The sequence below is a fragment of the Cephus cinctus genome, unplaced genomic scaffold (genome assembly GCF_000341935.2).
Source record: "Cephus cinctus unplaced genomic scaffold, Ccin1 Ccin1_scaffold0471, whole genome shotgun sequence".
In the NCBI taxonomy this organism is placed as follows: Eukaryota; Metazoa; Arthropoda; class Insecta; order Hymenoptera; family Cephidae; genus Cephus; species Cephus cinctus.
In genome coordinates, this window is record NW_014333147.1 from 91289 (window position 1) to 115017 (window position 23729).

At 49.7% G+C, this 23729-nt stretch overlaps 1 protein-coding gene across 38 annotated transcripts in view; it reads right to left on the reverse strand.

Moving 5' to 3' along the window:
- The window catches only part of LOC107268115 (microtubule-actin cross-linking factor 1), a 77108-nt gene that overhangs the window by 49513 nt on the left and 3866 nt on the right, over nt 1-23729 (reverse strand). For 16 of the 38 annotated variants that reach the window (XM_015740536.2, XM_025085378.1, XM_015740548.2 and 13 more), the window contains exons 1-7: nt 16166-16388; nt 9071-9908; nt 5993-6054; nt 3916-3933; nt 3364-3423; nt 2803-2892; nt 2459-2629 (exon numbers count right to left, since the gene is read on the reverse strand). In XM_015740536.2, coding sequence (XP_015596022.1) covers nt 2459-2629; nt 2803-2892; nt 3364-3423; nt 3916-3933; nt 5993-6054; nt 9071-9191 — 522 coding nt within the window. In that variant the 5' untranslated portion in view covers nt 9192-9908; nt 16166-16388. Of the gene's footprint in view, nt 1-2458; nt 2630-2802; nt 2893-3363; nt 3424-3915; nt 3934-5992; nt 6055-8884; nt 9007-9070; nt 9909-10460; nt 10605-16165; nt 16391-23729 lie in introns of those variants that run through there. The other 22 variants (XM_015740555.2, XM_025085376.1, XM_015740543.2 and 19 more) reach the window with 12 other exon arrangements.

Genomic DNA, 23729 nt, shown 5'->3' on the forward strand with positions numbered 1-23729 from the left:
CCCCCTTTACGACTCCTCCCTTTCTAACCTCAAACTACACCGATACTAGGATGCTTCGCCCGAATCCGTGCAAATGGTATACCAGAAATAGCATACGGACGAAGGGAACGAGCGTGAACTTGCCGAAAGAAAAGGAAGAGAAAGGAACCGAGAGGATCGACGGGAAGTGTAGAGCAGTTAAAGATAAAAGGAAAAGGAGAGCAAGAAGACGGTGAAGCCGCGTTGATCGTGTGTACCGTTAAGAGGAAGGCCGAGAGCGACAGGACAGAAGATCGTAGCCGTTCTTAAATCCCACGCACTGTCCTTATCTTTCCAATTTTATGTAGATGTCTGCTCTCTCTCTCTCTGTCTCGCGTCGACTTTGCAGTAAGCGGCAGAGCAACACGAAGGCAATGGTACAACACAATGGGAAGCCGTTTATACGTGCCGATGATGTCAGATGAGCACCACGTCATCTCCTGGTGTCATCGTGATCGCTTACAACAAAAGATCCATCGTTTTTTCGACCTAGGTTAATGCCGTGGCTGTCAATCATTATTACGAAGAACCAAAGAGATGATTCTAAGAAAATCACGCATTGCAGAAAAAAAGTATACAAGCGCAACTGGAATAAAAGGAAAATGTTAACACGAACGTCGATGAACGTTACGAAACACATGGTGCTCCTCTGAACGAGTACGGGATCATTACGACACTTTATTCATTAGGGTATACCGCGTCATCGAGGTATTCAGCGACTCGAGCACCTCGACTGACTACCTTGACCGATAAAAAGAGAATCGAAGAAACCAGTAAATCTGGCACATTCCGAAAGATGGGTAGCCGAGTGTCTCTTTCGCAGAGAATATCGTCGCGACGCGCCTTATAAAGCGTAAAAAGAAAAACAAAGGAAATCCCGCAGTCTTTCAGACAGTCAAGAGACAATTGATAGGACGAAGTAGAGAGAAGCCAAGATGGCGTCGTAGACTTAATTAGCTCTTCGACTCGTGAAAGTTTCTTAATGAGGTGATATTGTCTACTTGCGGGAGGAGGTCATCAGGATGCAACGATGAATTCCCCTGAATTCACGAATTGTGATTGTCTGCATGGGGAAAGCGATCCTAGGTTGAAGAATCCTGGGTAGCGTTGTTGAAGCTTCAAGGCTAATTCCTCGGCAGCGAAACCGACCAGAGAATATTAAAAAGATTCACAGGTTAGCGAACCGTAAGAGAGTTACGCGGAAAGACCGTGAGCGGACAGTAGAGAGTACATACAAGGAGAGGAGGTGAAGAGAATAAAGAGAGAAGAAAGCGTAGAAGCGAGGAACGAACAGCGAGTGGCGACAAGTGGCGGCGAGTAGCGAGCAGCGAGAACTGGGCGAGAAGGTAGAGCGGGAAACGATAAAAGAAACAGTCGGTAACGTAGAGAGCCCCCTAGCCGGTAAGGCTTCTGTAAGTTCCAACGGAAAACAAAATAGATACGCGGCGTTGCAAGTAGTATGATGTACCTACAGCTAGAATTGAACAAGCACCGTACAATGCTATTGTACATACATGCCCAGTCAGTATAATATCTTTTACTCTCAAACTCCAGCTACACGATTACTCGTCTACTCATCCGCCTGACACGTCCCTATATACTTGTATCCTAATTTTTGACAATCTCAATAGTACACTGTCAATTGGTCGCTATTGAGGTAACTTGAGGCAACTTACCTTGCGTCGCCATCTCTGCGGCGCAAAAGAAAAAGAGCGTGCGATTAGATCGACTGTCACATGTGATAAGGCCTACGGTACGATTATGCGTGATTCTTAATATACAGTGTAGTCGGGTGCAAGGGTCCAAAAGTTTACAGGAAGGTGATGACTCATACGTAATTGACAATTGAAGTGGTACTGACGGAAGGGATAGATCTTTAGAAGAAGAAAAAGAAGAAGAAGAAGCGACGCTATCATTACAAGATAAGTCGATGAATGATGTCCGCTCATAGAGAGAAAGACGATGGCGGCAGCGGTGGTATCTTCTTAAACGCGATCAAATTATTTGATAATCGCGATACCCAGACATTCCTGAGCGAATCCCATCAAGACGTATCATTCATTATTACACAGGAGGCAGAGGCAAACACTGCTCGCCTTCATGTTCGCGTAACTCGGTTAGTCGGATGGGTTTTTGTGGCTTTTACGGTTTTTGCTTTCGGGACGCAGAATCGCAGACTCGTATCGTGCACAAGGCGCGCATTGGCCCTGCTTGCCGAATGAAGCCGACGTCGCTCTGACACGCGGTTCACATCTCGGACGAGAAGCAAATCGCGGAATTACGAAAACCGCCAACTTCCTCCCCTCCCATTATCCTCGCTCACATCCTTAGCGACCATTGTGATAAGTCGACTAGCGAAGATCGTCGAACGTGATCAAGAAATAATTGACCAGACAAATTTTGAGGTTAGATGCATGCATATATCAGATTGAGCTCTTACCTGGAAGTGGAGGATGATCGTCCAAATAAGACCCAGGGTAAGTTTGGGATTTCCATCGACAATGTCCTCCGCCCGGATGTTCACCAGCTTGATTTTTTTGTAGCGCAAAAAGTCTAATGCCATCTGCACATTCTGCAGCATGTGGAAACGCATTCGTCCTCTTTCCCGTGGCTGAAAAAACATTGTTTCTCCCGTTCAACCAGACTAAACGAATCGGAACGAAGCGCAAGGAAAGCAAACGAAGCCAAACCAAAGGTTGGTTCGCCGCACTGAGCTCATTGCCCGTAAATTGAACCAAAGAACCGCCGTAAGAACAAAGGGATGAAAATTTATCGTAAACTCACAAGATGCTCGCCCGAAAGCACTTCCAGCAGAGAAATGAGATTGTGCCCGTCCCGCAGGTCTTCGAACAGGTCGCCGACATGTCTGCTTGCCTGAAACAGGTTCGAAACGCATTAAAAAAAAAAAGTAAAAAAATTTTTGACAAATTTTAAAAAAAAACTGCATGCGATACAACATTAAAAAAAAACGAGTGAGTTATTAGCATCAGTTTACAGTGACGTGTACTAAGAACTCTCCCTCTCACTCCGTAGCTATAAAAAGAAGTGAGAAGGATCCTTAAGGCGCGTACTAAAATCTCGTGTAAACAAGGCCATTGCGGATGACGGCTAGAAAATCGTGGAACCGTGTGTCACAAAGGAAAGATGACATACGGAGGAGTGAACATGCGGATAGGGGAGGCGTGTCGAGCGATGCACAGGGGCTAAGCAGGAAACGCAGGACTCGGAAAACACACAAAAGGGAAAACGAGTTACAGAAGGGGGACAGCACGAGGTGATACGAGAAGAGAAAGAGAGACAAAGACAGCATGCAACGGCCAGGCGAGATCGGCCGAACCGACTTACGGTGGGAGAACAGCATGGCTGGTTGTTGACGATGACGCACACGTGGAGACACGTGTAGGTCTGAAAAAGGGAAAATCAGCAAGACCGTGTTACGTGAGAAAGGATTGATTAGCACCGATTGTTAATGCAAGTTCAATTTCGTCGGCTTGTTAAACCTTATTGAAACCCCAGGAGCACGGAAACCCCGCGGGCCGGAATTACAGGAAGGAAAACAACTTCGTATCCAGCGACCGAGCTAGAATTCTACCGAATCTCAATCGACATTCCTGTAATTCCCTGCCGAGATAATGTGACACAGAGATTTAAAAAACACAAAGAATCCCCTTTTACCGGTAACTACGATACCAACGGTACAGATACTGAGATAAATGACACAAGAATTGACATCAGTGAACAATTCATATTTTTTGATCCCTCAAACTCAAATTCCTTAAACTTTTGTCACGAGAAAATAAAACTGCATTTTCTTGAATCGCCTATAACGCACACAGAGTGTAAGACGAAAGCTCCATTGAAACAATTCGGATTAGGATTTTCATTAGAATGCCATACCTTGACGTATTTCCAGTGCTGCGAGAAGCATGAAAAATAATGAAAATTATTTAACCACTAATAAGGCACGAACGTGGGCATACGAGGTGTGCTAATAATTCATTGGAAAATGCGCTTTCGACTCGGCCATTATGGGGAACGCAGCATGACTGTGATCCTTTATGGTATGAGAGCGACCAGTTGACGTACTTGAACGGTGACGCATAAGGATGCTGGTGGTACGAGTGAAGTAGGAAGACGGATATGGAAAATATAGTGAATGGATGCTCTTAACGAAAGATATAGACCCGTCTGAGTAAACAGAAATCGGGGAGGGGGGGGAGGGAGGGGCCGAACGAAAATACGGTACAAGGATAATCGAGGAAAAAGAAAATATTAAAGCGACATGGAAAGAAAAGAAAAAGTCCAAGGAGAATCTGATTAAGGCGAAGCTGAAGAGGGCACGCCCGAATATGGTAAGAGTGTCGAGCAAGAGTGAGACACGTGGGTTGTTATAGGTAGGTGGGTAGATGCTATTCGCGAGCCATGAATGAAAGTTTGAATGGTGGGCGCCGCGCGCCGCGCGCCGAGCGCGACTCCTGCCTGCCAAACAGCCTGGAATAATAACGTCTCGCGCTCGTCTACGGTTTTGCCTGGTTTTTACCTGCGTCCCAGGAAGCATTTTTCTTATCCAGAAAATACGCGGACGTAATACGTAATCGCTCTTGTGGCTTCGAACAAGATCAAGTTGATACCAAGGGGTGCGTGGCTGCTGGGTTGGTGCCTCCGGCGATAGTCAATTTGACGCTCGAATAGGTCACGTCGGTCAGGCAGTTAGAGAGAGAGAGAGAGAGAGAGGAGTGTGTCTTTGCGTTATTAGGTAATTTCTAAATCGATGAGAAAACATTCGGCACGCCCTGAAGCCACCTCACAAATCCAAGTGGATTTTGGTATCTGATGGGTATAACGTATTGAGAAACCAGGAAATCAGAGCAACCCAGAGCACCCCTACCTGCAAGGATGGACGCACCACCCTCCCGGGTAATTAAACCGATATGGAAGTTGCCAATGAAATGAAATTGAAATTTTTACACAAGCTTCGTTAATCGAGCAGGTGAACGGATGACGAGCTGAGGCAAAACCGGATATGCGACCTTGCTGGTAAGATGAAACGGAGAGGACAGTGCAGTCGGCTAAGAATTACATATCAGGTTCCTCGCGTCTCTCCGGTATTGTTTAGGTTCGCCAGGCGTGTCGCGTCGCAGTCATCATCGTTACTCGTTAGCTCATTAGCCATTATCAATGGAGTACCGTTAGCACTGCTCCCTAGGGTAACTTCATCTGTCAGGTCAAAAGGTCCCGGAGCATCGAGAAGCGACTCCTTATTCGATCGATCGATACAGGCGAATCAAGAGGTAGGCAAAGCGAGCGGCAAGGTGTACTGGGATGTGTTGTAATAATTACGAACAAACGAGAAAAAGAAAAAACTGTCGCAACTAGACACGTGGGTGGGCCAAGGTACGCGCGACGTATACGTACGATCTTTTCCTTGATTTCGAGTTATTGCGCAATAGCAGTCGCCCACGTAATTCCCATAAATCAGAAGAAAGAGTAACGTCGTGAAAATAGTCCTTCCGCGAGGTTCGCCATTTTGAAACTGTCTACGTAGCCGAGCGAGCACAGTACCAGGATCGAAATGGCTACCTGTTTTGAAATTTGAGAATAGGCAATCTCCTAAACGGCACGTACGTCCCGTGCCGTATAAGACCCACGCCTGGACGTAAGTCGGACACGAATCTTTTAGTGGGTGATAGATTTGCATAGGAATACCGAGAGTGCTCGATGTGCTCGATGTGCTCGATGTGTCGTTATACATATGCATAGCTGAGTTGTTTACCACGGGACAGAAATGTCGCGGATGAATATGCACGAATGGATATTCTGGAACGAACAGATGTCAGAGTAATGGGACCATTAAGGAATGCCAAGGAATGAATTATACGAGGTACAGGGAAGAGTAACCAGGGCCATTCGGCAAGACAATGCGCCGAGACTCCAGCAGTCGTCCAATCCCATTTCCAGCGCGCGCATTAGTTACCTTTTTCAGATGTTTGTTCACCCATTTCGTAAAGGTCTTCTTCTGTATGGCGTCTCGCTCGTCTGCAATGAGAAAAAAAAGAGAGAGCGTCAGATGCCTGGATCTGAAAAGGAGTATAAAGGAATATACAAAGTGTATGGGGGTACTCGGCTTGTCGAGAGTCTCGAACATTTAAACTGACGCGAGATACGAAAAGACAGAGAGAGAGAGAGAGAGAGAGAGAGAGAGAGAGAGAGGAAGGGGCCCGGAGCTCGTTAATACGTTGATAAGTTGATACGACCGAGGCTCCGATGTGCCGGAGGAAGAAGTGAAGCTCGGGAGGTGAAGTGGGTAACGGGCTGTGAGGCTGTAAGGGAGGTGACTCAGCCGCGAGGCTCACGAACATTCTAGATAATGGGTCGAGCTAGCGTGCAGCTGCGATGCACGTACACACGTGTGGGGACCAGAGCGCCTAGCGCTGCACGATCGCGACCCTCACTGGGCATAATGGATCGAATGGTTCCAATGGTTCCAATGGTTCCAATGGTTCCAATGGTTTGGCTCAAACAGCTCGCAGATAGCCGGCTTATGCATTTTATAATTTCCCTAGACTATGAGAACGCACGTGGACCCATATCTCGTGAAGCTATTCGCATAATTTCAAAGGCAATACGAGAGATTATTGTTTCTCATTTAAAAAGCACAGAGTGACGTCAGACTCCCGGCGCCTCCTTGTCCACGTTGCCACAATTGCTTGCCGATCCGAACGAATCGAGAATGGCGCTGCTGATCTTGCTCGGACGCGACTCGCTTGTGAGATTCGGACAATCGGACTTTTTAAGGCGTAGGCCGCGTTCTTATTATCATCGCTCGCGACAGGATCGTAAAGTTACACCTCCGCCATATATGAGCACGCGCGAGCGGAGATCGCAAACAATTTCCATAAACGGTCCTGAGTCCTTCGTCGACGTCCGCTTTGAAATTCCTCCTTATACCTCTTTCGCCTGTGATCTTTCGTCTTAGCACGCTCCCTTGTGCCCCGTGTGCAAGATCAGTTGGATACACGAGTGGACCCTGGCAAGCGTGCCTACGTCTTGTATGGGTTCCACAAAAATTCCAGCCGCTCAAGTGCATTCTCAGACTCGCACTTGATTTTTCGAAAAAATTCAGGCCGACGCGCGCGGTTTCTGTCCGCCCACGAGTCTCACAGTCAAGTGCTCTTCTCGACGTGCCTGACGATTGCGAAGCCTGGCCTCGCGTTACGTCGCCATCCTCAAGTTCGTTAACCCTTGCGCACGCTTTCTCACGCCCTGTCGGCTCCCTATGAACGCCCTTGGATGCCCTTTGACCCCCCTCGCCCTGGACCCTCGAATTACAAATCACCGGGTCAAGGATCGTCAGCCCCTTTCTCGCAGGCTGGATTCGCACCTCGTGATGGACTCTGCGCTATACTGTGTCAGGTGGACGTAAACGGAGGCGCCGTGACGTCACGGCGCGACGTGGACGTACTCTCGAGGGTGACGGGAGGATGAAGACTGTACGAGTCTATTTGCAGGAGCACTTAGAGGACTTACTTGCCGAGTGAAATCTCTAATTAGGCCCAGGTCCGTCAGAGTCTTAGGACTCCTTGGACTAATGACGCTCCAGTCCAGTGCGCTTCTTATTATCTGGCTTTAAAAAATTCAACGTTTCGAGTGGTTGGATTCGAAGCCGCCATTCTGAACTTTCGTATACGTGCATCCACTTTCGTTGCACCTACTTTAAGCGACTACCTGTTGCCACTGGAAAGAATGGGAATTCCTGAGAGTCTCCACTTCAAAGCCGTTCGACGCTACAGTTAACCTCTAAGTATTCGCACATCAAATTCTTTAATGACCGACAGTACGATAAGGGATATATTTTACAAAATTTATATATAATAGAAATTCTTTTTTTTTTTTCATCTAATACGTATCTTCCGATTGATCTGATTAATCGTGAGGTACATTCCGCACGTTGTATAACAATTTATACGCAACGATCTAGCGATACAACGAGATGTCGATTGCATCGAGAAGTCGACATAAGCCACTACGCGACTACCCGGCGACTATCGGTCGCTCGACAGGAAACAGCTGATTGGCCGCGGGTTAATAGCTAATTAATGAAATGGAATCTAAGCAAAGCTGGGCGCCTGGCCAGCGTGCCAAGTAAGTGCCCCAACCATAGACACGCTTCACACTATACAACTTACACTGCACACGTCATGCGCCATGCGCCATGCGCCATGCGCCATACGGCCACGCTCCTGTGCTTTCCTGAAAGGCACAGAGGCACAGGCATAGGTTATGGCACACACGACACGCACCGCCCATTCGGCTTCGTGTCTCGAGCTCTGCGCTGGCATAATAACTCTGCGAGACGACCAGATCACACTACGGAGCTTATCGAGCGCGAAAATTAGGCAAATACTGGAAATCTGAGAAAAGGGACGAGCAAAAGCTCAAAAACGGAGCGACGAGCGTCATTTTGAAATGTCCACACGCTCGGAGCCGTTGGGGGTCCCTTTCGTCAAATTTCCCAATGATTAATCGACAAGGCCTCCCCCCTTGCTACTCTGTCACGATCGAGGCAAGGGAGTTGACCAATTAATTAGATTATGATTAGTATATAAAAACCATCTAAGAACACAGCATGCCAGAGCAAAACTCAATTGACGCGAGATAAACCAAAGTGCCAAAGTGCCAAAGTGCCAAAGTGCCAGTGTCGGACCCTCACGTGATTCCCTTTGACTTGGATGTTCTCGCTCAAACTTCTCTGAACTCGGGTGAGCTGGTCCAGTGAGTTACGAGCGTAATCGAGTTAATTGGAATCGGGTCCGCCTGCGAGTGTAAGTGTATGCGTATGACTATGTCCATTTATGGTGGCACCTACCATGGGCCTCGATGAACATCGCCCAGCAACCCCAGAACGCTGCCTGGGTGTTGCTTTCGGAGCGTTGCTCTTCACCGAGAAGCGCCTTGACGTCGCTTCGCTCCTCCGACTCGAACGCGCATCCATATCCGCGCCTGTATTCGGATTCGCATCCATATCCGTATCCATTGTCAAGAGCTTTCTGACCTTTGAACTTGGAGAGCGACTCCTCGTATCCGTGCTGCGAACGCTGCTCGCGATGATGCTCGGCGACGGTGTCGGCCGGGTCGAAACCCAGCCGCTCCTTGTAGTAAGCCTGGGTAGACATCTTCTTCAAGAAGAATTTATATATCTTCCTCGGCGCGACTCGGAAAAAAAAGGGTTCAGCCGCCTGACAAGCGCATCACCGATCGATCGATCCTCCCACGTCCGCTAGGCACTGGTTATGCGCGTACACTGCACTTGGTTGAAACAACAGAAAGAGAAAGACTTTTCCTTTCACTCCCTCTTATGCACATTCAAAATCTTCTCCTTCGTCCACTCCTCACTGTCACTCTTCCTAAGATTGTCAACCTCTCTCGGTCACGTGGGACTGACACGCAGAGGACGATCGCTCCGACCAGTCCAGAGTAAAGTCACGAGAAATCGGCAAAGTCTTCCCGCTGCGGAATATTCGGAGTCAGGTTGGGAGTTGTTCTATGGCACTTGGAATTCACGGTACACGTTGCTCGGGGCGCTCACGAACCGGAGTCTCTGCGTTCCTGAGGCTCCTGAGTCCTCCTCGACGGATGGTAGTGGCACCTCCTCGACACGTGTACACTTCCTCCGAACGTTCACAATGTTCACGCGCGATCCCAGAAGGGCCTCTTATCAAAGTCCTATGTTTATTCTCGTGGCGTTTTATTCGTTCTACTCGTTCTACTCGTTCGTTGCGCAAATACGCGCCAACTTCTTCTTCTTCCTCACGACCTCATGGCCGTCGCGGTCGCCGTCCTGGTCGTGGTCGTGGTCGTAGCACAGTGGTTGTGTCGTAGCTCCGGGGGGACTATACGGGAATGAGAAAGAGAGGTGCCGGCCGTTACGAAACGAGGAAAGGAGAAAGAGGAGTAGATAGGAGACGGCCGGCGCCGCGTCTCTCTCTCCACCGAGAGAACTTCGCCTCGACGCTCGAAATAGCGTCGCCCAACGTCAACTTCGCCAACGGACGCTCTCTACACCTTCCGGATACGAATGCTTGCGAATTGCCAAAGTCCCTTTCTCTCTCTCTCTCTCTCTCTCTCTTTGTGCGACACGCACGAGATCGCCCGGAACGTCTCGGTCGACGTTAAGGAAATCGGGCCGAGTGTCAAGCGTGATGCGACAACCGAAGAGACGCGCGGCTGAATTCCTCACAGAGAAATCGGTGCTCGGGAAGATCGTAAACACGTGGAAGAAGACTGTGAGAGAGAGAGAGAGAGAGAGAGAGAGAGAGAAATAGGTGGAGGAAGTAGAACGTACGGAAGAGCGTCGGAAGGAAATCCCGAGGGGGAGCGTACTGCCGTGGAGGCAGAGGAAGTGGAGCAGGCAGCGAGATGTAAGGAAAATAACAAAGAAGAACCTGGCAAAGAAGGAGCTGAAGAAGAATGAATGAGCGAGCGAGCGAGTGAACGGCAACTGTCCAGGAGGCGCGTGGACACGAGACTGAGAGAGCTGAGAAGTCAGGAGAGGATCATCGAGAGACTCGAGAAGAGAGTGGAGTACCGAGAGCCCAAGACGAGGACTCTGGGAGGTGGACCGGAGGTGGACCGGAGGTGGACCGGAGGTGGACCGGAGGTAGGCTGGAAGTAGGAGTACTCGCGGCGAGGCAGTGCAGAACTGCGGAGCAGCGAGCAGCGATCGGGATCCCCATATGGTAATCGGAGAACGGCGTGTGGGTGCTTTCCGCTGGAGCCAGGAGGGCGACCACTCCTGAGCGGCGACTCGCGTCTCTTTACTCGCAACCGACCAATGACGAGCGAGCGAGACATTCGCGAAGGACCTCGTCATCGGCTGCTAACAGTTCCTCTTGGAAGATTGACTGTCCCCGCCAGGTCTCGTCAGAGCTACGATTTCATTAGCTGACGTTACCTCGGATTCTGAGATCGCGCGAGCAGGCCCGTTCATGGATGCGGTTCCTGCGGTTCCTGCGGTTCCTGCGACTCCGCCACTGACTACACTAGTTTTAGTCATTCTCCTATCTCCGCCGCTTCCGCCGACGTAACCCACTAAACGCTTATCGGAGTAACCATCACCCATTTTATTATTTTCGCATAAGTCGCTCGATTTCGCGAGACTACTGGGTAAAGGTTAGGTTAGGAGAGACACGAATTCCCACGATTTACTATCGCAGCGAGGAGCGCGGAACGGGCTAGGGCGCTTTCTCCTAGGACGTAGGAGGAAGTCCCGAGCGCGACCTTACGTTCCTCGCGCGTAGGAGTCGCAGTTGGAGCGATCGTGCACCAGCAGTCCGTGCATCGAGTTGCCAAAGGAGCCGAAAGGTGCCAAAGGTGCGAAAGGTGCGAAAGAAGAGAGAGAATTGGCAATAGTCTAGAAAGGGGAATAGGGGAATACCTAACGGTACCTCATCTTTATGGTCGCCCTCCGGTTTCTCTACTTATCTCCCTTTGGGACCCATCTGTACCCTTTTGCCCCTCACTGATATTGTCAAAGTGGGAAACTACCGGATCGCTCCGAAATTCGAAAGATTGTCGTTTCAGGTAAAAAGGTGCACCTGCCGACTGCGTCAAAGGGACAAGCAGGTAGCCGACGCTTGTACGTACAACCTGTGGAAATGTTTCGGCTCGTAAGTGAGGTCAGGGACGACACGGATTTCGTGTGTAATTTAAAGACCGCGAATTCGGGAAGTCCTCGAGGGCATCTCAGGATAAAGAGGTTAGCGCCGCGGCGCGAGACGAGGTGATAGAAGACGACGCGCCGGCATCGCGACGTCCTGGCAGCCTGCATCTATCTATAGATATGCGTCTACACTTAGTCGTCGGTTCTTCCTCTGCTGGTGTGACGAGCGTGTGTGACCCGACTAGGTTCACATTTCCCGGCTTGCCGGAATTAGAAGTGAATAGAAAATAGAATGTCGCGGCAGCGCTGAGCCTGATTGTCAGTGAAGACGAGAGAGAGAGAGAGAGAGAGAGAGAGAGAGAGAGAGAGAGAGAGAGAGAGATGGAGACTGAAATGAGAATCACTGAGAGAGTAGGATTTATCAGTAGCCATATGTGCATATACGTGCGTGAAGATTCGAAAAGGCATCCTAAAAAGATTCATCATTTGTTTACCGACATAAGGCCGCCACGTGTCAGGCAGCAGTCGCGCGTCTTTTAATAAAAATCTTGGCAGATTTTCATGAAAGACGGAATTCCCAAACTGCCAAGTTATAATTTAGCCTACGTAGAACTGACGTCTCTTCCCGGAAATTGAGCCCTGCGCCCCACGCAGCCCCTGACCGACAGCGAGACATGGACCATCGACCTCGGCAATCCAATGAATGGAGGCAATTTTACTATTTCAGTTTGAGCTATTCCTGTCAAACTTTTGACTCGGTGGTGTTCGGCATACCTCGGTCCATTTCGTTAGTTCAACTGGAGGACCATGTTTGGGAGCCTGAGGACCACCTGGAACGTGGGTTCAATAAATGAAGAAACGGGTGTAAGAGGGATTCATTAAATTTTACTCGTAAAGAGCACCACGTGGTCTTGGAGTATCATAAAAAGATCAGTCCCACCTCAGAGATACCCTCTATCTAAATCTATATGTTATTATGTACATTCTAGATCAATCGAATTCCTAGAGCCGATATGACCAAACAACAACGGATCGGATCTGATCGATATCATAAGCCACTGAAACGAAATCCGTCTCGGTGGACGTTGGACGTTATATCCTCCGACGAGGATGAAGGGATTGGCGTGCGCACTCCGTAAGACCGTAACACCGTAACGCCTAACCGGTCTCAGGAACCTAACCTAGAGAGAGAGAGAGGACGGTGCCCACACAAGGGACAACCTCTACACGAATGCACGGTACCCCGTTAATACATTTAGAGGAAATAACGAGTCAGCAGCATTCTTGCATCGCCTCTTGCATCGCCTCTTGCATCGGCTGTGCTGGTCCTGCGCTACCCTGGACTGTCCTATAGCTGGTCCTGCTGCTGCTGCTGCTGCGTAACGGGGTCCAAAGTCCCTGATTCCCTGTCGACTTTCGCGCCATTGCTTCGACTATAGCTAAAGTCCCCAGTTTGCATCTGCTGGCTACCTCCTGGACCGAGCCCTGGTCCGCGTCCTTGTCGACAGCAACGTTCTCGATTACGTTTCGTCAGAGATACCCTAGAAATCTCTGCTTACCAGAGAAATCCACCTGGGAACAATGGACGGCGAACCTACTAACGAGGTTGATACGTCCAGCAGAGTAACTGGACCTTTTCCATGTCCGTTTGGTAGACTTCACAATTTCGTAATGTCATAACGACGTGACGACGTTGACGCTACGACAATGCGCGCCGAGTGTGTCGCAACTCGGAAACAAGGGAAACAGAAAGACCAGCGACCAGGCGAAAAGACATTTGGCAGGCTGAGTTGAGAATTGGTCGGGCACTGGTAGCGTGCCCGACCTATCCCAACTCGAAGCGAAGTCAAAGTCAAAGTCAAAGGTTGCGCCAAAAGTGGAGTCAATAACAATAAAAAGAACTTCCAAGACAGAGTGACGAGCAAGCGTCCTGATCGCGTTCCTGAAGACTAAATTGGAACAGCGTAGACCTCAAGCCATCGAGACGTTCAGGTATTCGTGGATCGAAGGGACCTAACTACTACGTCGCGTCGTTCAGGTCCAGGGTACCGAAGAGACTATCGATCGAGATCAGAGAAGACAGGAGAGTCTATTTTTGGTTCCGAGACACTCAAGACGATCGGCCTTGAAAAGCTTCATCTTCGTCGGTCGGAAAAGCCGAAAATATCGCCCTTATCAAACAATTGGTTAATCGAGGTTAAATCCCAAGTAAATGATAACCAAAATCGAAAGATATCGCGCGACCATAAGCAGGGTAACGCTCGAACCTTAAAAGGTTAGCGAAACTTTAGTACGTGGGAGCCAGCAGTTCGAGAGAGACAGGGAGAATGGTCGGTTGCTGAAGTAGCATGCAAACGCACCAGGTACCCAGGTACCCAGGTACCCAGGGACCCAGGGACCGAGCGACCAAGCAAGCCCTGCCCAGACAAGTTCGCCCACGCGGTATCGCTCAATGTGACATGTAGCGCCGCCATCATCGGCATCGCGTCACATTGACTCAATGCCCGATCCACATGGCCCGTAAACGGCGCGAAGTGTATATATACTGTACGAGGCTGTCCTTGAACTTGCCAACGAAATAGAGAAGCCCGAAGACAAGCGCGGTACAGGAATCCCCGAGGAATTCAGCATCGGTCTGTCACTCCCTCTCCGGAAGTCATCGCGCATCGCAAGAACAGGAAACGAGGCCCGAGCGATGCTGCAAGCTTGCGAGAAGAAACGAATCGTCAAGCGAAAATGGGTTTTCGTGGCGCCGCACGTACGGCCATATAAGGTGCGAGAGGAGTTGCGCTCTGGCTCGAGACTCACGACAGCCGAGTACCAATGCAATTCCAGATGGACTAGAGTGCCGGAAGCTGAGAGAAGAACGAGCACAGATGATTAGTCACTCGAGCGAGGAATTTAAGAGACAATAAGTTCCAAGTACCAATTGGTCCGTTCCGAGCAATCAATAAATTAAGAGAGAACGTCCGAACGTAAATAATTGAGCGTGAGAGCGTCCTGTGTAAATCGTTCTGCTATCGGTAGAGTCGACGCTGCTATCAGTAAAATCGTCGCTATCTGATTAATTATCCGTCACTGTCATTGGTTGACGTCTGCGTCAGCCAAACAGTTCAGATGAAAAGTTGAGGGAGCTTCCTTCGGCGTTCAAAACAACGGCTGATCGACTCGAGCTAAAGACCTGAACTCGAGGTCGTCCCACGGGGGGGTAGCGTCGAATTAAGAAACCTCTAGGAGGTTCAGCCGGTTTGCCGGTTTGTCGGTTTGCCTTCGTGCGTGCCGCTGCCTGCCTTTACTTACGCAATGCGATGAAGCCGCCGCTTTCTTTTGGCCACCTTCGACTCCGCTTCCCCTACTGCCACTACTACCTACCAGCAGCACAGGTACACTCGAGCCCTCCATCTCTCTTCTTCTTCCTTCTGACACGAGACACCTCGTTACCCGCAGCAGCCATACCTCTAGGACGTCTCTAGAACGGGCCAGGGCGAACGGGCGTGTCAGATTCGTCAGATTCGTCCAATTCGTCAACCAGCGAACGGAATGTGCGATGCAAAGTCAAATTGGATAATCATTGAGCCTTATCAGGAGAAGCAACAACAGAGCCGCGTGATACGACATGCAACCACGCGACGACAGTGAACGAGGACGAAGGATTAATCCGACGATCAGGATAAATGAGCCAGGGTGGCATTCGGCGATGATTCCAGTACCTTGCACCTTTCGTTATCGGCACCATCGACCGAAGGATAGAACGACGCCAGAGTGCGTGCTAAAGAGTTTTCGCGGCTACTAAATAAAGGCGCTGAGCTCATATGGGCGACAAGACACTCAGCCTTCGATAATCGTGTCTTATCCAGAAGAGATTACTGATATCCGAAATCGTAATCGAACCGATCGGTCTTTGGTACCCGATGCCCGTTAAGACGTGGTCGCTTCACGAGAACCCGTCCAAGACAATTCCACGCTGTTCACCAGGCGAGGATCGTTATCGCGTTGAGCTTGGCTCACGTGCGTCGGCTTGACACTCGACAACGAGGTAAAAAAAAAACTGGTTGACCGCAATTGCAATGGGAAACCCAGCGACACGAGGTGACCCCCCCCCGCCCCACCGGCCGCCCAGTCGTTTCGCCCGTCGCCCAAGTTGGCAATGGGAGCAGCTGTGGCAACCGAACCTAAAACACTAGAAAAATCCCACGGAGGCTAGAGAGGAGACCGCGTGGAGGAGCTAAGGAGGCTCGGTTGGCCAGGGCAGGACATGTGGACGAGGGGGCCCCGAGTGGGCAGGTGTTTCAGGCCGGTGCCAGCGTGAAGGCACAGGAGGAAATGTGAGTCAGTGTCCCAGTGGTTGGGCTATGGGCGTTCGGCAAGCGTCAAGCATCCTAGCGTAAAGAGCCGCGAAGAAGTAGCCGAAGAGAGCGACGTGAATGCGTCTTCGAGAGGCGACGCACCGCCGGCGTCGAGACGCAGAATTCGAACTTCGTAACTTACGGCGTTCGCTCGCGCACAGAATCGGCGTCCGAGCCTCACTGACACCCGCGACTTGTTTCTCCGAGTCTCATGAGTAACCACCCGACGTGAAACCCGAGTGACGTAAACGTCCGCGCGGTGCATGCGACGGAGGGCGCGGTATTACAACTCGATTCGAATCCGTCTGTCGTTTCTCTCTTAACCACCTCGCGCCCCACCGCAGACAACTGCCTGCTGCCTACTACTGCCTAGTGCCTTCAGCATTCTGCCTTCTGCCGGGCTGGCCGCCTTCCTGGCCGCTTGCCTGGCTCTGCCTGTTTGTGCCTGCCTGCCGACTATCTGCCTCCTTTACCCGGGGCGCTCGCTGGCTCTCTCGCTCTGTCGCTCTCTAGAATCCCCACCCTCAGCCTCGGGCAGCCCCGCCCTGCCCCTCTCGGCCCCTGAGCGCACCCAGGCTCCGTCCCTCCCGAGCGGCACGGCCGCCCCCCGCACGCCTCGCGCAGCCGGACCCTCGGCCTAGGAACGTTCGAGCGCTACGGGCGAGTCAATGAGACGAGACCTTCCACTCGATGACTCCGGTTTACTTGGGACTCTGGGGATTCGAATGCACGGCGTTTACGCAGACGGCTGCTTCGACGGCTTTTAACGACGAGTGCGCCCAGCATCGACGTAGACGCCTCAAACTGCACGTGGATCTTCCTCTGTTTTACGTGAGAATTAAAAGTTTCTCTTGGCAGGTATGTACGCCGCATGCCGCCTGCGTAATAAACTCCGAGGTATCCTTATCCGTAATCCTCTTATCGTAAGAGCGACTGCCAGAAGGTACTGATCCCGCTGGTCTCCTGCGAAAGGAAGACTTTGAATAACGCAAACGTCGCCGTCCTGAACGTCGTCACGGTTGTCGCCCTCGGTTCTTGATAAATCCAGCTGGTGATAAGCGCGCGACACTTCCCAGGCGGTATTCCCTTAATTCCTGAGGAGGAAAGTCCACGGGGCAAAACCTGGCAAGACTGGCAAGACTGGCAAGACCTCCTCCTCCCCGCTTGCCTCCTGCTGCTACCGATCGACCAATAGTTACAGCTACCACGCACGCCTTCTCGTTCGACGATTCCAAGAATTTACGTTCTCCAGCAGCCGAATAAATTGAATAAATTTGCGCGCATCGCTGTAAACGTGACGTCTGACACGCGATACGTCAGACATCACGGGCGAAGTGAAGCTGCAATACGGATAAGGAGTTTGTCAGTAACGCGTACTGTGAGATCAAAGGAATCACTGTTTTCGCACGTTCAGTTTTATTCTGTCACGATCGAGCGATCGTTTTGACAGCGTCGGAGAAATCCGCGAGCGCCGACTGCGTCAGGACTGCGTCCTACTGCGTCATCGTCGTCCTGTTAACGAGTGTGACGACGCAATTGGGCGTCGAAATCCACACGGGCGAGACGCGCGAGAGGCTTCTTCCAGGCGTCCAGGATAAATAATGGGGGTCGCGAGGAAAAGTGTCACCTACGTAGAAAGTAGCGAGTGGAGTGTCTGTCGAAGGAGAAATCGGAAACTAAACTGGCAATGCCATCTGTAGGCAGAGCGGGGAAACATCACCCGTTGTGGAAGCCGTTGCGTCTCGATCGACTCGATTGCTTCACAATCCGGTTTTCCACTTTCGATAAGAGACAAATACGTGCACGTGTACATACACACATACGAGCCTCTATTTTCACGGCAATAATAAACGATATCGTTATTTTGACAAACGTCAATCGATATGCAGGAATGCAGTTCGACGAAGAGGAACCTGCTGATTTTTTTTTCTTTCTTCCTTCTTCTTACCGAATGCCAGGTAGTTTCACATTTTGAAAATTTCTTCATTTTCGCATATCTTTATTCTACTTTTGACGAGGTCGCGGCTCGCCATTATAGATTGCGTAATCGCGAAATTCCGCAAGACACATAAAAGTACGGGCGATCGGGCCGAGGAGAGCCGAGCCAAGACGAACGAGGCCGAATCGAACCGGGTTGACTCTCACCGTTAAACCCTGGACGATGTCCAGCTGCCATTAGGTGCCATTAGGTGCCATTAGGTGTCGTTAGCAGGAATTAGCTGGCATTAGACGTCATTAGTGAGAGTCATCGAATCGATACTCCAAGCGCAGTCAACGAGGATAGGTCATACGGCATTGGCAGCGGGCGAGAATCACGAAGAGCTTCCCGAAGAAGGAATGCAGGACCTACGATACATTCGTAGGACGGAGCAAGGACGTCTGTTTAATTGGCCAATCGTCGAATCGGCAGTAAGAAACGTGATGAAACTTATGCCCATCTATAGGAATTTTGTTTACCTCGAAGGCCTCGTTGGCCATGAGTTTTATGGTCCCCGGTCAGCCCTCGTTTTCTGTTGACTGATTGGACTGGCCGAGCTAAGCCTAACCTAACTTCAACCGAGAGAATAATAAAAAAAAGAAAGGCAACTGCACGAGCCTCGAAGCTCGCCTCACGTAATTCATAATAATTCATGGCTCCTGGATATCCAGGGAGCGACCTTCCTCCAGCTGCTATTCAAATTTCGCCGGCGCACCTTTGCGGAAATTACGGGAAACTGTAATAAAGGAGCCCCGTGATATTGCGCTAACGATTATAGCCTGAGTCCACGGATGGTATCCAGTGACCTGGTCCACCCTCTCTCTGGTTCGACCTGACCATTAAGGCGCCCTTAAGGCCTTCCTCGATCCACCTTTTTTCCGATGATTCATTCGCTTCTCGTGAAACGGCCACTAATAACTTCCTTCCTCGCCCCTTTGGCCACTCCTAGTTCTCTTAAGGGCTCTTTGTCTCTCGCTGAACCTCAGCATCTTTGACCTCTTGACCCCACGACCTCCTGACCTCTTCGACCCAGCCCCGTACCTTCCTCGAACGTCAATCGCGAGGGCTTTGCGCAAATTCGATCGATCCTTCAAAAAATGGCTAAGAGCGACGACCCCGACTGGATGTTAACTCCCCGACAGTGGCGTCGCGACGCCAGTGGACAGTGCTCCTCATTACCGATGCTACTGTTATGTACGTTGCTCCTCGTATTGCCAATTCCCCATGCGGCTCTTAGCGATGACAAGTTGAGTTACACGAGTAACCATTAAGCTGGCGACAGCATCTTCGCGCAATGAGAACATTGACTTCTGTGTCAGACAAGATCATTATTATTACTGTCATTACTTTCGAAGGCTATTCATGCAGGTTTCTTTATTCGAGAGCGCGACGCGTCTGGGCCGATTTTTCAACGAGACGCCATCGAGTCCATACTCGAGTATTTCGCTCAGCCGCCGTTAATGGGATAACTGTACAAAGTGCTCACCAGCCCTGACGGCCATCGACTTTATCGTTAACAATGTTTGTTGCCTACCTTTTGCCTAGCTATTTTCCAGATCGCACGGGTCCCCGCGTAAAATGCAAGTCCCGGATTTACTAGCGATTCTATCGAGCTGGACGATCGGTAGGAACAAATGGGAAAACCGGGCAGCAGATTTCCGATTACTCCAGGAGAGGACAACTAACGGCTGCATGGAAGATTTTATCGGTACGTGCTTAGTTTAACATTGACCGTGCTTACGGATTCCTAACTGTACTCGGGTCAACAATGGAATCGAACGTCCAAATATATTGGAATGCAATTGGCAAAGTCCCTTCAGTCTCTAGAAGTGAATTCTTCGCACGGGGTTTCAAACGTTTTTGGTCTGCTCGAGATATTACCAAGTGTTGCCTTCGACTTTTCAAGACTCGTCCTGTGTATCCTGCTACAGTGCGCACAGCGATCGGTTTCTACTTTATGTGAGCTTCCTTCGTACTTGTGGACCAATACCAACTTCCTTTGCAATAAACAGTGTAACTTTCAAGAGGATCGATACAGACACGGAAGGAGTATGGAATGGTGAACCTAGCAAAAAGAAAAGATTTTGAAATTTCGAAAAGCGTCATGACTGGTAAATATCATTGGATTTGAATTTTTAAAATCGAAACCCTTCGAATTCACGTGATTCTCCTGCCATCTGACGGCCGAGTCTGACAAGACCATAGATTATCAATGGTGTTGACACTGGTAACATAAAACACTAATAAAATAGATTAGGACACTCTATCCGTGAGATATCCCGTAAAAAATGAAACCCCAAGATCTTAGCACGAACAAGAATCCGTATAGTGGCTGAGAAAAAAAGTAGTGTCGTAAAATCATTAAAATAAATGAGCAACAGGTTTTTTTTTAAGGTTAACCATTATATCGACAGTTTTACGTAATTATTTGAATAATAGGTAAATAACAAATTCTCTATATACGGACAAGCCATACTTTAGCCCATATCGAATCTAGTCGCTTAAGCGATGATCCGCACCCCCGTGCCCTCGGTAGGTCGCGTCTGTACTTATCGTTAGCTGAGACTAACGGCAATCGGTAAGGAAGATTTTATACATCAATAAGGTAGCGCGAATGCTCGTAAAAAATATTGAAAATTTGAAATAACCCAGTTCCTGTGAACCTATGAATTTTCTAAATTGAATATTTACGTAACGTAATGTACGTGAGAGGTAAGCGGTACCATGGTGCGCCTGCAGTATGCAAACCGGTGAGCGCGGGACATCGCAACTTGGAGAAAATGCATACCGACAGGGGCAAACGTTTTTCTTCCGAATTCCACCCACCGGTACAGTCTCAACCCGGTTCTCATTTATGAAATTCTGTAATTTAGCAACTTTTCAAATTATTCATAAACGACCCGCGAGATACAAGGAACATCCACCCGGCACGGACAGCACGTAACACTAACGTTGATTATCGCACCGAAACCGTGACGAACTTTGCAAATTTGAACCTCGAACACGCTTCGCGCGTAATTGCACGCTATCACGCGATAAACGAACAAGCCAGATACAATGTAAGAACCGATCGGCGATACGAATAAGGCAACAGCCAGAGACCTAGATTCCGCAGACTCCGCAGAGTCCAAGAGTCTAGGAATTCAGAAGTCTCGACACTTATTGATTTCCTGCATCGTTATAGCAACGCGTCCGGAGCCAGTTACGTAATTGGATAGCCAAATTGCGTCAAGTAGCTCTGGATAGCGTACCCGAGACAAAGGTAGGAAATAAAAAAAAATCCGCTGGAACAAAAATGAGATGTCGAACAAAGCCACAGAAGCAAGTTTCGCAACGGCAGCGATTACAAGCGTCTAAGCACTTACGCACGACAACAAATATCGGGCTGTCCGTAGATTAGCGATAAGTCGCGCAAGCGATAGTTATACGGTAGCGTGCGAGCAGGATAATTGCTAAGAACTAGCTGAGCCGAAGATCGAGCGTAGTGGCAGAAGCACGCGAACGCCAATAGCTCGAGGCTCGAAGCACATCGCGCAAGCAGAGATCAGCCTAGTGACTATAGACTACAGGTCCGACGCCAAGCGTCGATACAAACAACTCATCGTGCACCGATCGATCGATTAACTTCCTCTACGTAATTCGAAGGCGGACGCGATGTATTCTCCCGTGAAGAAAAGTACAGAGGAACCTCATCGGCATTCACCCTCCTGGTATCCTAATCAGTTACCGGCAGCACCGTGCACTCTTTACCGGGACGTCAAAGCCGTCACAGCGCCCTACTTTTCGACACCTTGAAATCAGCTGTTCGACTAGACGTCACGCGCCTCGCCAAATGCTTTCAGGGAGCAATCGCTCTGCAAGATCGTCAAGTAAGGTCCATCCGAAGACGGAGACGGTGCGCGTCAGAGTGGGTCACGACTGAGAAGCGTCGGAGGGCGTCGGAGGGCGTCGGAGGACGTCTAACGTAAAACATGGACACAGCGATGAGAGCGATAGACTTAAACGGTTCGCTGCTAGGAGAAAGCAGGACGTGGCGTTTCTTGCGTTCTTCTCGATTCCGTAATGCGCGTGAAAGCACAACGGAAAAGCTTCAGGGAATTAAGAAAGTCAATTCGATCCTACAGTCAGATATTGGTTAATGGATGTTGATTAAGAATATAAAAAAAAAAAGCCACTAGAATCCGGAAGGATATTAGGTGAAAAACACGGCAAGGTACGAGGTGCGTGTCGGTTGCATTGAAACTTCCCTCTACCGAAGGACTGGCCCTGAGGAACTGCAGATGCGGACTGCAGCCTTGGACCTTCACCTTTGCCCGATCGCCTTGACTCGAAAATAACTTGGGCGCTGCGAGCGGCGCTCGACGCAACCGGTGCAAGAGCCGCATTGGATGGCGAAACCAGGTGATTCAGGAACGTCGCCTGGTAATCAATCAAATGCGCGCTCGACCGTCAGGCCTTCGAGACACGGAGAGCGTCTTGATACTGTTGACTGAGGCAGGTAATAAAAAAAAATGCCCGGAAGATGGCAGACCGGTAAGGTTAGACTATACAAAAGAAATATCGAGGGTAAGATGATCTTGGGTAATCTGAGACTCATCGACGAGGATCATATTTTGCGGTGATCCTCCGGTCGTTTCGAGCAACTGTACGTTTTAAGGAAGGTATAGATACGCGGTACAGGTTCTACTGTGACTGCCAGGTAGAAGACAGTGGGTTACTTTTGGTATCTTGATTAACGAGTACCAGGTGTTCATTGGCATAACAAAGACGAACACGAATTAATAGAATTAATAAAAAGAATATTCGCGTTTTCGTGAAAGCAACGCTTAGGACGACGTTGACGCGAATCGATAGAGCGTGAAGGGAGTCAATACGAGAATAGAGGGGACGTCGTGCACGCAAGGGTCGACGGGACGGACCCCCCACGCTAAGCAACCCTGGGGGAAACTTCTATTTATTTCTTACGTACTCTGGCGCAGTCCGTCTGCGTCCAACTCAACAAGGAAATGCCGTGACCGGGGGACTGTACCGAATAACTTGAACGGACGTCGAGGAGTCGCAAGAATTAACGGAAGTACACGTGTAGATATCCGGTTTCGGCAAGAACGACTCTCCCGGGTGTCGTAGAGCCAGTTATACCAGTAATACTCGAGGCAGCGGCACCGACTGGCAATGAGCACCACTCTTCTCTCACTGGGTCTACGCGCGTCCCTTTATACGTGAATACTGCGGCTTGTTATGGTATAGTCGCACTCGAGCATCCCCGTTACACGTGACACGTTGCACATCCTGTTGGTGCTGGTACCGAGGTTTCCAAGGAAGGCGGGGAGCAAAGGGTCAGACGGAGGATCGAGAACGCGAAGACGAGAACAATAAAGTTCCAGCATCTCGAACTGAGTCTGATACGGAATCGCGAAATATATACAAAACATTAGCTTACATGCACTTTGCTTTTAATCGTATTAACGAGTACGGTACATTAAACGTTAATTATGAGTGATAAGTGGGCATGCTAAGCACTGAGCAGAGAACGCTGAACTGCGGGCGCACCCACAATGTCGACTAGAAACACGATTCGCCGTCCTTCTATTCTCATTGATCTTCAGAGCGGCTGATTGTCGCTTATTCTTACCTAGTGTTAGTTCAAAAAAAAAAACAACAATGTGTTTACGGAGCGTTTCGCGCTTCCGGTCACGCTGCGACACTCGGGGATTCTACCCCCCCCCCC